This window comes from Rhamphochromis longiceps, linkage group LG4 (genome assembly GCF_057381845.1).
Source record: "Rhamphochromis longiceps isolate RC_006_pf linkage group LG4, R_longiceps_female_GT1.1, whole genome shotgun sequence".
Lineage (NCBI taxonomy): Eukaryota > Metazoa > Chordata > Actinopteri > Cichliformes > Cichlidae > Rhamphochromis > Rhamphochromis longiceps.
The window spans coordinates 36,804,843-36,820,701 of NC_140560.1; the positions used below are offsets into that span (position 1 = coordinate 36,804,843).

The window sequence follows — 15,859 nt, forward strand, 5'->3', positions numbered from 1 at the left end:
TCAGCTGAAGCAAAATGACTTCAGGAAATCAGGGGATGCAGATAAAATGCATTAAGGCTGCCACGCAGACACTGGAGAAACTCAGGTGCTGACCATAGTTTCTGACCCAAGAATAAATCCGTGCGTAACTCTACACAGGAGGTCCATCAGGTTACCGGGAATAGAAAAGATTGTGTGTTTTTTTGTTGGAGTGAAATCATGATTCCTCTTATTCCGAGTCACCCCTCTCACGTCGCCCACATTGGCTTCTTTGCTTTTTCACTGTGTCTGATGTGAGGAAAATCAGGTGAGCTGCAATGTTGGGCGTGTCGTCAGACAGGTGTTGGTGTGGGATGCACCGCAGACAGAGAGGAGGAGGAGAGAGGAAGGTTATTTATGCCTCAGCAGGTCTGGAGGTTTGGATCTTACAGCGATGGCTTTCTACAAAGTGATGTGTTTGGCTGCTGGGCTGATGCTCCTGACCCAAGGTAAGAGCTCTCTGCACACACCTGCAGCAGGTACGACTCAGAGGGCGAAAACACTCAGGAGCACAGCGCTTCACTTTAAAGTGACACTGCAGGAAAAGGAGGACTGGTGGTTTATTTTAGGTTCACAGATAAACGTGATGATCTGTTTGGTTTGGAAGCAGCTGAGAGGTTTTAACTTCTTTATTTCACCTTAACTTTTGTTGGTTTATTCAGTCAGCTTTGATTGACACACATCATTTATTCATGAGGATCTAAACGTGTGACAAAGGAGGATATCACCTTAACCTGATTAAGCTTAAACATTTCAGATCAATAACTGAGTTCCAGTACATGTACATATATCGTGTTTCAGAGCTCATGATCACATGATATAATAATATAAATGTCATATATAATACATGTTTTATTTAAAAATGTTCTCCTGATTCTTCAGTAGCAGTTTACTTTCTGTCCTGGTCAATAAAGCTTCATTCAAACTTGGCTGTGATTCAAACCTCTCATAAAAGTTTCTTCATGAGAGGTTTGAATCTTTATGTTTATTAATGATTATTTGATGGTTGTTTATAACTTTAAAACTGCTCTCTGTGCGTATGACCGCTTTCTGCAGCTGCTGTCTTCACTACATGAATCACACTAATGGCATCTGAAAAAGAAACAGAGAGGATTATTTTTAATTTCCTCCAACAATAAAAGTTTATTTTATAAATATTTTTCAATAAAATTAAAGCTACCCCGTCATTATTTAGTGACATTAAGTGTCGAGTGTCAGATTTAGTAAATATTTTAGATCTGCTTTCATGATCATATCTCAGTCTGCACAATGTGGACTGAAATGTTGTATCACTTTAGTTAAAATTTAAAAAATGTGTGTCTTTAATATTTAATTGGAAATATATTTAAGGGGAAAGCTGGCTGTCTTATTTCTTTAATTCAGTCATTCATGGGATTATTAGCTGCAGCTTAACCGACTGAGACGTTTCAAAAGGATGTTTGATCTCTGAGCTTTGGAGACGTTTTTTAAATGAAAAGTGTGACGGCGATGCGCAGCAGTTTGTCGTGCCAGTTAAAGATGTGATAACATCTTTAACAGTTAAAGATGTGATAACAGGTTTCATTCATCATAGCTCAGTGCAGGAAGTGCGTTAGATTCTGAGAAGGTGCCGCATCATTTGTGTCCAAACTACGGTGAGGAAAGACCTTTTCTATGAAATGATGGAGGGTGGAAGATGAAAATACTGTGTGTGCAGCCCAGACCAACACACACACACACACACACACACACACACACACACACACACACACACACACACACACAGATCAGGAAACTCTTTCGAGACAAACAGCACGATAACGATCCTCTCAGAAATGGAGGTAAAACCAGTCTATAGAACGAAAACATTAACAGTGTAAAAGGTAACCCCGCACACACACACACACACACACACACACACACACACACACACACACACACACACACACACACACACACACACACACACACACACACACAGATCAGGAAACTCTTTCGAGACAAACAGCACGATAACGATCCTCTCAGAAATGGAGGTAAAACCAGTCTATAGAACGAAAACATTAACAGTGTAAAAGGTAACCCCGCACACACACACACACACACACACACACACACACACACACACACACACACACACACACACACACACACACACAAACTACCTACAAAGATAGTCTAAGGAGCTTAGAAAGAAAAGCGTCTGGACTTCTTTAAGTTGCTTGAAGACGTTTCACCTTCATCCGAGAAGCTTCTTCAGTTCTAAGGTCAAATGGTGGAGAGTCCCAGATTTAAACCCAGTGGGAGTTTCCCCCCAAAGAGGGACAAAGGACCCCCTGATGATCCTCTACCTAATCACATGAGTTAAGGTGTAAAAACGGGTGTGGGTCCCAATCAGCCAGGGTTTCGGGTGAGCTCATTGTGAAACCTGGCCCCACCCTATCATGTGATTTCCTGAGGTCAGATGGCCCAGGATGTGAGTGGGCGTTAAGGCGTCTGGGGATGCTCCAACTGGTAGAGGATCATCAGGGGGTCCTTTGTCCCTCTGTGGGGGGTTACTCCCACTGGGTTTAAATCTGGGACTCTCCACCATTTGACCTTAGAACTGAAGACGCTTCTCGGATGAAGGTGAAACGTCTTCAAGCAACTCAAAGAAGTCCAGACGCTTTTCTTTCTAAGCTCCTTAGACTATGATGACCTGGATGACTGAGAACATTCACAGACATACCTACAAAGATTGCGTTTAACAGATGGATGAAGCTGCCCACTGGCGTCATTGACTGCTTTGCTCGGTCAATGATTAGTTGGAATTATTGGAATGGAGTCCAGTGGGTGCCGTCATCCGTCTGTTAATGAAGAAATACCACAAATGTAAAACTAATGGAGTAAACAACACATACAGTACATATAAATATATATGAATATGTATACAAGTTGAAAATTTCCCAAAATACATTCAATTAATTAACAGGTGGCAGCATAAACAAAGCTGGTCACATAATCAAGATTTTAAAGGATCTGTTAGTAGAGTCGCCTCACAGCAGCCGTGCTATTGGTCAGATGATGTCATTAAAATTCTCCAACATGGGGACTGACTCACTGCTACAGCCACTACTGGAGCTTCTGCTGGATGCTTATAGCTAACCACAGACAATCAACTTTCCCACTATTATTAACGACAGTGAACTAATCACAGAACAATGAATGGAGATCTTTTGTTTTAAAATGGTTTGTTTTCTGTGTTTCAGAGTCTGAGTCACAGCTGGATGGTAAGAAAAAGCTTCTTTGTGTAATGATTTAGTTTTATGTGTAATAAATCTTTAGTTTCATATGAATATTAGTTTGTGAGTGAACTGTAGACTCCAGGATCACTGTGTCCTCACTCAGCAGTTTGTAGTGCTGAGAGTTTACAGCTCCTACAGTAATGCTCACTCTGTGTTATAATGTCGGTCTTCAGTTTGTGGTAAGGCGTCTCTGAACACCAGGATTGTAGGAGGACAGGTGGCCCCTGTTGGCAGCTGGCCCTGGCAGGTCAGTCTGCAAACATCTGGGTCCCACTTCTGTGGAGGATCCCTCATTAACAGTCAGTGGGTGCTGACTGCTGCTCACTGCTTTAGAAGGTGAGTGATGAGGCTGAAGCTGCACTCTAAACATGATTTAAGGAAATTATGGAGGGTCCTAATCTGGGGGCTCAGGGGGGGTAACAGGATAAATATTTAACAGGGCAGGAAGTCAAACTTTATATATGTTTTCTCGTCTATAACAATTGTAACAACTGTGCACTGTTCGTGTCGCTCCTGATGATCTCAGCATTACTGCAAGCGGTCTGACTGTGAATCTGGGCCTTCAGAGTCTACAGGGATCTAATCCCAATGCAGTGTCTCGGACAGTAACACAGATCATCAAACATCCAAACTACAACTCTGGTACCAACGACAACGACGTCTGCCTCCTGCAGCTCTCCTCACCGGTGACTTTCAGCAGCTACATTTCTCCCGTCTGCCTGGCAGCTTCAGACAGCATCTTCTACAGCGGTGTTAACAGCTGGGTCACCGGCTGGGGCAGTATAGGAAGTGGAGGTGGGTCACTGGTTAGAACAGATTAATATTGTCTGAGGATGACAGGAAACAAACAGCTTCTCCAAAGTATCCATAAAGGAGCCTTTGTCTGCTTATTTTATGATTCTGTTGCTGAAGAGAAGCCTAAATGTTTCAGAAACTATGATTTATGAATTTATTCAAGGTTCAAGGTTCTTTATTTGACACATGCATAGTTATACAAGTATAACACACAGTGAAATGTAGCCTGACACGCATCTCGACATGTGCAAAAACTTTAGGGGGGGGGTGTAGAGGAAGAATATATATATATATATATATATATATATATATATATATATATATATATATATATATATACATTGTGCATGTGCAGTAGTAGCAGCAAGCAGGTGAATTCTGTACATTAATATGAATAGACATCTGACTATTTTACAGGATAGACAATATAAACATATTTAAAATTAAAGGAATTGAAATGTACATTGTGCCTTGGTTTAGTGTCTGGAAGAGTCCTGTCTCAGTCAATTATAGATGATGTGAGAGGGCGGGTGTGTGTGTTTAGGGCCCGGATGGCTTGGGGATAGAAGCTCCTCTTGAGTCTCTCTGTCCTTGCCCGGAAGATGCGGAACCTTCTACCAGATTGCAGAAGTTGGAACAGTTTGTTGCCAGGATGGGACGGGTCCTTCAGTATCTGCGCTGCTCTAGTCCGGCATCTCCTGGTGTAGGTGTCCTGAAGCGGGGGGAGAGCAATCCTGCAGCAGCGTTCTGCTGCAGGATTGCTCTCTGGAGAGCTTTTTGGTCCTTCACACAGCTGTTCCCGAACCACGATGTCATGTTCTGTGTGAGGATGCTCTCCACAGCGCCTGTATAGAAAATCCTGAGGATCTTTGGAGAGACCCTGAACTTCCTCAGGTGTCGTAGGTGATACAGGCGCTGCCTAGCCTTTTTGGTCTGGACCTGAATGTGGGCAGCCCATGTCAGGTCTGAGGAGATGTGGACACCAAGATACTTGAAGGACTGCACCCTCTCCACTGGAGCTCCATTGATGATAATGGGCTTGTAGTCTCTGTGCTGACCCCTTCTGAAGTCCACCACCAGCTCCTTGGTCTTGCTGACGTTCAGCTGGAGGTGGTTGTCCTGGCACCACGATGCCAGATTCTTCACTTCATCCATGTAGGCCGCTTCATCGTTGTTGGAGATGGCACCCAACACCACTGTGTCGTCAGCAAACTTCACAATGGTGTTGGAGCCATGGGTGGCCACACAGTCTGAAGTGTAGAGGGAGTAGAGCAGTGGCGAGAGGACACATCCCTGAGGTGCTCCTGTGTTGATGGTGATGCTGTTGGAGAAGCACCTGCCCACCCTCACCACCTGAGTTCTGCCAGTGAGGAAGTCCAACACCCATGCACACAGACGGCTGTTAAGTCCCAGATCCCTCAGCTTTGTGAACAGTCTGCAGGGCACTATTGTGTTAAACGCTGAACTGTAATCAACAAACAGCATTCGCACATAGTTACCCTGTTTCTTGTCCACGTGGCTGAGAGTGGTGTGTAGGACGTGGGCGATGGCATCCTCTGTGGATCTGTTGGATCTGTAGGCGAACTGCAGCGGATCATTGGTGTCTGGGATGGAGGAGGAGATGATGTTCTTCAGCAGCCTCTCAAACACCTTCATTACTACCGAGGTCAGTGCAACTGGCCGGTAATCGTTCAGGGATGAGGGTTTGCTGTTCTTGGGCACAGGGATGATGGTGGATCTTTTGAAGCATGTGGGGACCACAGACTTCGCCAGGGACTCGTTGAAGATGTAAGTGAACACACCTGCTAGCTGGTCAGCACAGCAGCGCAGCAGACGGCCGGTGTTGCCGCCTGGCCCCGCCGCTTTCCTTGTGTTCACTCTCCTCAGTGCCGCTCGGACGTCATGCTCCGCGATGCTGGTCACCGGTCTCTCGCTGATGACGTCACTGTCCTCGAAAAGTCAAAAATTCACCAAGTTTCTGAGCCAACCTCAAAGGAAATGTTTGTAAAAAAGAAACTGGTCTCATGCAGTTTCGTTTTTGATGATAAACCTGTGCGCGTGGAGGGGAAACAGACTTTATAAACACTAAAAGAAACATGGACTGAATTATTTGGGAAATGTCTGAAGCATCAAAGATAGAGATACGAACAGAACGTCAAAAACACTTTTAAAAACTGATTGTGCATTTTTTTTACTTTTAATCAGATTTGTCTGTTGGTTCAATATATACAGCTTTCTGTCATGTGACCACTGAAAGTTGGAAATCCTTTGAGTTAAAACTTAGTCACCACCAGAATAAATGCCTGGAAGTGGAACGATCCTTTGTTTACTGTTCAGGTTTGTACCTTTAATCTGTCACACGCTGTTTATTAAACAGATTTTGTTTTTTACCCCCTTCAGTGCCCCTTCCTTCTCCACAAAACCTGATGGAGGTGGAGGTTCCTGTTGTGGGAAACAGGCAGTGTAACTGTAACTATGGAGTGGGATCAATCACTGACAACATGATCTGTGCCGGGTTAAGTGCAGGAGGAAAGGACTCCTGTCAGGTGATTGTTGTTACCTGTGTTTGGCACAATTTCACCTTCTACAGTTTCTTCTCCTCAGCTAACAGTAAATGTTTCTGCTCTCAAAGGGGGATTCAGGAGGTCCAATGGTGATCAAGCAGAGCGGTCGCTGGATTCAGGCGGGAGTCGTCAGTTTTGGGGAAGGTTGCGCCTTGCCTAATTTTCCAGGAGTCTACGCCAGAGTATCCCAGTACCAGACTTGGATCAACAGCCAGATCTCCTCCAACCAGCCGGGCTTCATGACGTTCACGTCCACTGGGACCAACAGTGACCTCAGTGTCTCCTGCACAGGACTGCCACCAGTGCCAACCACCACACCTACTAACACCACCACTACAACCCCCACACTTCCAACAACCACCAATCATCCAACAACCACAACCCCCCCAGCAACCCCCACCACACCTACAAATACAATACTTCCAACAACCACGCTGCATCTGACCACTGCCCAACGTGAGGACCCATCATGACAATACTTTATTAAAGAAAACATTCTAACCTTGAGTCTATTATACACTACATGAACTTGAACTGATGGGTTCATGTGGTTAAAGTTTTTAAGATTTCTTTGTGTTTGCCTCTGGTTTTGTCCTCAGCTGTAGTCTGTGGACAAGCTCCGAGGAATTCACACATTTTCGGGGGAACCTTGCTTGCGTCAGTGGGCTCGTGGCCGTGGATGGCGAGCCTGCAGAAAAATGGAAATCACGTGTGTGGTGGGACTCTGGTAGCCTTGGACTCTGTGCTGAGTGACGCCAGCTGTTTCTCAAGGTGAGTTGGAGCTGTAGTTTGGCCGGATGATCATACAGTTAATTTGCCTCGGACTAGGAAATATTCAGTAAATCTGAAGGCTGTTTAGATTTTTCAGTCATGATGGCACTCTGGCCCTAATAGGCCACATTTTTTTTCTGTGGTGTACTTCATTTCCTGGTAATTTAATTCTTTAAACTGCATAGATGGTTTAGGTACCATAGTGTACATTTATAAAAGATGACCCCAGTATCTTGGTGAGGCGTGTAATAGGACACATATTAAGAAGTTGCACTAATAATAATAATAATAATAATGGATTGCATTTATATAGCGCTTTTCAAGGCACCCAAAGCGCTTTACAATGCCACTATTCATTCACTCTCACATTCACACACTGGTGGAGGCAGCTACAGTTGTAGCCACAGCTGCCCTGGGGCAGACTGGTTACAAGACGAACTGCCAACTCTTTGAGCCACGACCACACTAAGCTGTTTCAAGCCAGCATGAAAATAATTACAGGAAAGGATTTAAACAGACACATTTACATGTAAATACATATTAGCCACCTAGCTACACACCTTCCTTGGTTGCTCGTAACTTTTCTCTTTTTGGCAGTGCTCTCCCTGGTAGTACTGCAGCTTCTGCACGTGTGTCTGTTACACACTTTGGTGGGATGTTGGTTACATTTTTCATGATGCTATTGATTGATAGAGCTCATAGTGAGCAGTAGACTCATTTACTAATTCAAAATCTAATTCAACAGATTTTATTTTATATATACACACACATATATATATATATACACACATATACATATATATATATATATGTATATGTGTATATATATATATATATATATATATACATATACATATACATATATATACATATACATATATATATATATATATGTATATGTATATGTATATATATATATATATATGTACTTTTTACACCCAGCGCGCCCCTGCGGGCGGTTTATCCTTCAAGCTCGGGTCCTCTACCAGAGGCCTGGGAGCTTGAGGGTCCTGCGCAGTATCTTAGCTGTTCCCAGGACTGCGCTCTTCTGGACAGAGATCTCCGATGTTATTCCCGGGATCTGTTGGAGCCACTCGCCTAGCTTGGGAGTCACCGCACCTAGTGCTCCGATTACCACGGGGACCACCGTTACCTTCACCCTCCACATCCTCTCGAGCTCTTCTCTGAGCCCTTGGTATTTCTCCAGCTTCTCGTGTTCCTTCTTCCTGATATTGCTGTCATTCGGAACCGCTACATCGATCACTACGGCCGTCTTCTTCTGTTTGTCTACCACCACTATGTCCGGTTGGTTAGCCACCACCATTTTGTCCGTCTGTATCTGGAAGTCCCACAGGATCTTAGCTCGGTCATTCTCCACCACCCTTGGGGGCATCTCCCATTTTGACCTCGGGACTTCTAGGTTATACTCGGCACAGATGTTCCTGTACACTATGCCGGCCACTTGGTTATGGCGTTCCATGTATGCCTTGCCTGCTAGCATCTTGCACCCTGCTGTTATGTGCTGGATTGTCTCTGGGGCATCTTTACACAGCCTGCACCTGGGGTCTTGCCTGGTGTGATAGACCCCAGCCTCTATGGATCTTGTACTCAGAGCTTGTTCTTGTGCTGCCATGATTAGTGCCTCTGTGCTGTCTTTCAGTCCAGCTTTGTCCAGCCACTGGTAGGATTTCTGGATATCAGCCACCTCCTCTATCTGCCGGTGGTACATACCGTGCAGGGGCCTGTCCTTCCATGATGGTTCCTCGTCTCCCTCCTCTTTCTTGGGTTTCTGCTGCCTGAGGTATTCACTGAGCACTCGGTCAGTTGGGGCCATCTTCCCAATGTATTCTTGGATGTTCCTTGTCTCATCCTGGACTGTGGTGCTGACACTCACCAGTCCCCGGCCCCCTTCCTTCCGCTTAGCGTACAGCCTCAGGGTGCTGGACTTGGGGTGAAACCCTCCATGCATGGTCAGGAGCTTTCTTGTCTTTATGTCAGTGGCTTCTATCTCCTCCTTTGGCCAGCCTATTACCCCAGCAGGGTACCTGATCACGGGCAGGGCGTATGTGTTGATGGCCCGGATCTTGTTCTTACCATTCAGCTGACTCCTCAGGACTTGCCTGACCCTCTGCAGGTACTTGGTGGTTGCAGCCTTTCTAGCGGCCTCTTCATGGTTCCCATTTGCCTGCGGGATCCCCAGGTACTTGTAACTGTCCTCTATGTCTGCAATGTTGCCTTCTGGTAGTTCAATCCCCTCAGTTCTGACTACCTTCCCTCTCTTTGTTACCATCCGACTACACTTCTCCAGTCCGAACGACATTCCAATGTCATTGCTGTATAGCCTGGTAGTGTGGATCAGTGAATCGATGTCTCGTTCACTCTTGGCATACAGCTTGATGTCATCCATGTACAGGAGGTGGCTGACAACTGTTCCGTTCCGTAGTCGGTATCCGTAGCCAGTCTTGTTAATGATCTCACTGAGGGGGTTCAGGCCTATGCAGAACAGCAGTGGGGACAGAGCATCTCCTTGGTAGATCCCGCACTTGATGGTAACTTGTGCTATGGGCTTGGAGTTGGCCTCTAGTGTTGTACGCCACATCCCCATTGAGTTCCTGATGAAGGCTCTTAGGGTCCCATTGATCTTGTACAATTCTAGGCATTCCAGTATCCAGCTGTGGGGCATTGAGTCATAGGCCTTCTTGTAATCAATCCAGGCAGTGCACAGGTTGGTCAGTCTGGTCTTGCAGTCTCGGCTGATTGTTCTGTCTACCAGTAGCTGGTGTTTTGCACCTCTGGTATTCTTGCCAATTCCTTTCTGTGTCCCGCTCATGTATTGACCCATGTGCCTGTTCATCTTAGCCGATATGATGCCTGACAGGAGCTTCCATGTAGTACTGAGGCAGGTTATTGGTCGGTAGTTGGAGGGGACCGGTCCCTTCTTGGGGTCCTTGGGGATCAGGACCGTCCGGCCTTCAGTTAGCCATTCCGGGTGTCTCTCGTTAACTAGCAGCTGGTTCATTTGTGCTGCCAGACGCTCGTGGAGTGCAGTCAGCTTCTTCAGCCAGTAGGCGTGAACCATGTCGGGCCCTGGTGCTGTCCAACTCTTCATACTGGAGACCCTTTCTTGGATATCTGCCACTGTGATGGTTACTGGACCCTGTTCAGGGAGGTCGCTGTGGTCTGCCCTCAGATCCACTAGCCACTGAGCATTGCCGTTATGGGTTGCATCCTTCTCCCATATGCTCTTCCAGTATTGCTCCGTCTCCAGCCTTGGTGGTGCTGTTCTGTTATTGTTCCCTTGCCACTGAGAGTACACCTTTGCTGGTTCTGTGGAGAACAGCTGGTTTATTCTCCTGCCTTCTATCTCTCTGGTGTACCTCCTCAAGCGGCTGGCCAAGGCTGTGAGTCTTTGCTTGGCAGTTTCCAAGGCCTCAGGTATGGACAGCTTGCTGTATTTCTTAGGCACCTTATTTGTCGCACCTTTCTGCAACTCTGTTAGTTGGCTAACCTCCCTCCGTGCTACTTTGATCTTGCCCTCTAGCCTCCTTCTCCATGGAGGGTACTGCCCCTTGTGGCTGTTCAACTTGTAGCCAAGCATCTCACTGATCACTGCTGCCGTATTGTAGATCAGCTTGTTAGTGTCGGTAATCGTGGTTGTAGGTATTGCCCGTAGTGCTGCATTAACATCATCTAGCAGACCTTCTGAGGGTACTTCACGTAATCTTGGTAACCGGCTACGGGGGATCCAGGTTTCAAGCTTGGCCATGATCCTATTTTTCAGGTCAGCTCCTCTCGCACTCAACGATCCTTCTCCTATCGCACTTGGGGCTATGTACCCAATCTCGGGTGGGGGTGATGATATCTCCCCCCTGACCTGGCGTCCTGACTCCTCCTTGCCGTAGCATTTGTGTTGTACCTCGTCAATCTCTAGCTGTGAGAGCAGTCCCTTCTTTCGAATGTTGGAACACTGAGCTACTAGTTGTTTCGCCGTCATTGTGGATGTTGGGTATCGAAGAATCCATAGGTCCCTCATCCTATTCATGTAGCCCCTTCCGCCGGGGTTACTTGCGTAGTAGCATTCCAACAACGCCCTGTTTTCGTCCCTTGCCCACCGATGCCTTCTTGTTCCAGTAGCCCACTTTTCGTCAGGGTGCCCTGGTTCCTCAACACCTGACGCGGACCTTGTTGATCCGGGCGACGTCCGAGCCGGCATGCCTTCATATTTATCTGTCTCGCTCATGTCTGCGGTAGGCTTGCTTAGCATAGGGGGTCTAGCCTTAGGACCCTTACTGGATACAGACGCCCCAGGCAGGAATCGAACTTGCGATCCTCTGTTCCAAAGGCGTGTAGTTTAACCACTACGCTATCCAGCTGCTTATATGTATATATATATATATATATATATATATACATATACATATATATATATGTATATACATATATGTATATATATATATATATATATACATACATATACATATATATACATATACATATATATATATGTATATGTATATGTATATATATATATATATATATATATATATATATATATATATATATATATATATATATACATATATATATATATATATACATATATATATTAGGGGTGCAACGATACACAAAATTCACGGTTCGGTTCGGTACTTTGGTGTCACGGTTCGATATTTTTTCGATACAAAAAAAATGTTCATGCCTTTTTAATTTGTCATTTATTAAAATTATAAATATATATTTTAACTCAAAAGTACAGTTTTTAAATTTAACCCTAACCCTTGTGCATGTTTTTTATTTTGACAGCGAATGCGCACCTGCGGACCACTTATGTGCAGCCCTGGTTATTTAGCTCATCATATTGCAGCCACAGAAATTCTTTTGTCCATGAAACCATAAAGCTGCACTTTCTTTTTTCCTTATAGTCTGATTTGTCATAACTTCTCCGTTTTGTGGTAAGCTTTTCTTTGGCTGTCACTTCTTCATCCTGACCTGTCTTATTTGGCTCAGCAGAACTAAAATATATATCCTGCTGCTTTTACACGCGCACTCACATAAGCTCAGCGATTCTCTGCGCGATCAACCTCTCACGTTTAAGCTGCGGGAGATTTCACTTGTCATGTTTGCATAGTAAGCTAACGATTAATAAGACGATGTCAGAGGAATTGGTGCGCAAATTATCATCACTCACCAATCAGTGCTGTCGCTCTCTATACACAGTTCACGCGATTGCAAAGTGAAAGCAAAAAAACAAGCGCAAATTCAAACGCAATTTCAATATGTCACATATTGACAGTGGCTCACCGATGCCAATGACATAATTACCCAGCTACATTTCTGAAAGAATGCAAAAGCATTGACATATATTTTTCCTTCCTACAATAGCCCGACGGGCAGGGCAGAGATAGATTTTGGTAGCCCGACTGGAAAAATCGCTAGCCCTGGGACGTCGATGTGCAGTCATATTCGTTGTGTTCCCACTAGTGCTTTCAGGTTAATCTCGTTGAAATGACGTTAACGCCACAACACGGCAAATCTCCGTTAACGAGCTACCCCTGATAGCCCCGTGCATGGGGCTAGACGGCCAACACGTTAATGAGCTAACTGCGCTAACACACTAGCTCCCACCCATGTAATTGAGCATTGCGTGGCACATCCAACATACTGTTTTACTTTAGTCCATGAGCGCTTACCAAAATAATTCCAAACGCCAGATCTGAATGAGGGTGGGGGAGGTTCAATTTGCCATGTTGCAAGGAGAGCTTAACTTCTGTCTTGCTAGCTTGCCCTGCGCTCTTCCTTCTGACTATGCTGTCTGTATTGAACGCTCAGTGGATCTGCGCTCGACAGTGCAGCCTAGGCGGAGTAGTCGAACGCAGATTCACTGAGCGCTCAACACAGACAGCATCGTCAGAAGGAAAGTTGATAAAATAAATTACAAATGTTGTATTGTTCGATACATATGCATACCGAACCCCTAATATATATATATATATATATATATATATATATATATATATACATACATACGTACATACATACATACATACATATATATATATATATATATATATATATATATATATATATATATATATATATGTATGTATGTATGTATGTATATATATATATATATATATAGTTAAATATATACCTCTTTAATTAGAACCAGGCCTGAATGTCACCAGGTTCAAATCTGTAAAACTTGGGTCCCATGAAGTTGAGCGTAAAGGTGTAGATCTTGTTTGAAGCTGATGAAGTTTATGTTTGTGTGCTTCGTTCCTCCCACAGCTCCCCTGTAGCGTCCGAGTGGACTGTCGTGTTGGGGCGTCTGAAGCTAAATGGATCCAACCCCTTTGAGGTGACGCTGAATGTGACAAATATCACTCTGAGCAACACGACCGGGACCAACATAGCCATCCTCCGTCTATCTGCCCAGCCCACCCTGACCGACTACATCCAGCCCATCTGCTTGGACAACGGGAGAACCTTCGCCGAGGGCTTGGCGTGCTGGGCGGCCGGTTGGAGTCCTGGAAGAGGAGGAGGTGAGTCAGCAACATGAAGGCTGACAGAGTTCTGCCCAGACTCTGCACCAGTCCATCTCTCAGATTACACATGTGGACCACTGCACTTACAGTTTCTTTAGTCAAACATCAGGATTTTCTTATCTTTCATGATGTTAGCTGAGGAAGTTATGCAGCAGTTTCAGACCTCGGTGGTAAACTGTGGGAACTCATCATCGAGTGAGAGCATCTGTACAGACGTGTTTGCACTGCAGCAGGTAAATGACTGGATTCTTCTTCTTATAACACTGTCTGCTGACATGTTGTTTAATTTGGATTTAGCTGCTTATTACAGTCACATGTTGAATTTGGATAGTTCATCATCTTGAGTTTCCAGAGTGCTTACAATCTTCAGAAACATGTAAGAAGTTCCAGCTCTGAAATTTCAGTTTTCATTTTTGGCCAGTTAGATTTAATTTAAGAGTGTCTCTGTATCTTTGTTTTAAACCTTTAAAAAACATTATTAGAGGGAAAAACATGGCAACCAAATAATATTAGATATGATTTTCTGATTTTAAATTGAATTCCCGTCTCTTTGTTCAGGGTGATTCTGGCGGCCCGCTGATGTGTAAGCAGGGCGGCTCTTGGTTCCAGGCGGTCGTGTTAACAGCTCCAAGCCCCTCTGCCAGGAGGAGACGAGAAGCTCCAGTTATGACCTTCACCAGAGTGAGCACCTTTGACTCCTTCCTGACGAAGACGCTGGGGACACTCTTGTCTCCAGCCTCCAACACCACCATCACTAACCCCACCAATGTCTCCGTCACCACCACCACCATGGCCACCACAACTCGCTCGAATTGTTTGTTTGACAGCAGCGAGGGTCGTCCTGCTCACTCCTTCATCTTTGTCTTCATCCATCTCCTCAGCCTTGCCTTTTGTCTCCAGCTCTGCCTTTAGAGAACCCAAACTTGATTCACATGATGTGATGGACACAGATGAATGTGAACAAGCTTGACTTTGAGACTTTACAGGCTTAAAACTTTGTCTGCTAATCTTTGAGTTTATTTGTAACTGGTTATCTAAGAGTTCAGTGGTGAAGCTGTGGAGGATCAAATTGGACGTGAAATTCTACTTGATGAATTATCATCACAATTAGAAGTGGCTGTCAAGTCCGTCTCAGGGCCTTTCTCAGAGCCAGAATTACAGACCATGTACATGCTAACATGGGCACTCCATCGTGGATGTTCAAGGCTTGGGAAATCTTTTTGTAGCCTAAGCCTGCCTTAAATTTCTCAATAACTTTATCCCTGACCTGTCTGGTGTGTTCTTTGGACTTCATGGTGTTGTTGCTCCCAATATTCTCTTAGACAACCTCTGAGGCCGTCACAGAGCAGCTGTATTTGTACTGACATTAGATTACACACAGGTGCACTTTATTTAGTCATTAGCACTCATCAGGCAACGTCTATGGGCAACTGACTGCACTCAGACCAAAGGGGGCTGAATAATTACACACACCCCACTTTGCAGTTATTTATTTGTAGAAAATGTTTGGAATCATGTATGATTTTCGTTCCACTTCTCACGTGTGCACCACTTTCTGTTGGTCTTTCACGTGGAATTCCAATAAAATTGATTCATGTTTGTGGCTGTAATGTGACAAAATGTGGGAAAGTTCAAGGGGGCCGAATACTTTTGTAAGCCACTGTATGTTCTTGGCAGCTGAGACCCCGCTTTACGAAAGGAGTTACAAATTGGAAGAATTTTGAAAAAATAGATGCTAACCCGCACCCAGAAATAAGCGGAGCACCTGAGAACCCGGGCATGCCATTACCAGCCTGAAATTCATAATATTTTATGAATCTATTATTATCCATATTGTTTATGAATTACGACAGATCCTCAATAGGCCGGAAATGTAGCTTAACTATTGTTTTATTGTAGGTAA

The 15,859-nt window shown here is 44.7% G+C and overlaps 1 protein-coding gene across 1 annotated transcript; it reads left to right on the forward strand.

Moving 5' to 3' along the window:
* The first annotated feature begins 356 nt into the window (after positions 1–356).
* On the forward strand, positions 357–15,605 carry LOC146672263 (transmembrane protease serine 9-like). The gene is made up of 10 exons (XM_085404815.1): positions 357–467; positions 3,246–3,266; positions 3,455–3,617; positions 3,808–4,076; positions 6,477–6,622; positions 6,709–7,096; positions 7,240–7,411; positions 13,700–13,953; positions 14,092–14,189; positions 14,515–15,605. The coding sequence occupies exons 1-10, from the start codon at positions 413–415 to the stop codon at positions 14,866–14,868; spliced, it is 1,920 nt and encodes a 639-aa protein (XP_085260941.1). The 5' UTR covers positions 357–412; the 3' UTR covers positions 14,869–15,605.
* The last annotated feature ends 254 nt before the right edge of the window (positions 15,606–15,859 follow it).

Bases quoted from the DNA above. Each gene is read 5' to 3' on its own strand.
- LOC146672263 (XM_085404815.1), top strand. From the start codon at position 413: ATGGCTTTCTACAAAGTGATGTGTTTGGCTGCTGGGCTGATGCTCCTG. The intron at 468-3,245 runs GTAAGAGCTCTC...TCTGTGTTTCAG, and splicing joins GCTGATGCTCCTGACCCAAG to AGTCTGAGTCACAGCTGGAT. The intron at 6,623-6,708 runs GTGATTGTTGTT...CTGCTCTCAAAG, and splicing joins GAGGAAAGGACTCCTGTCAG to GGGGATTCAGGAGGTCCAAT.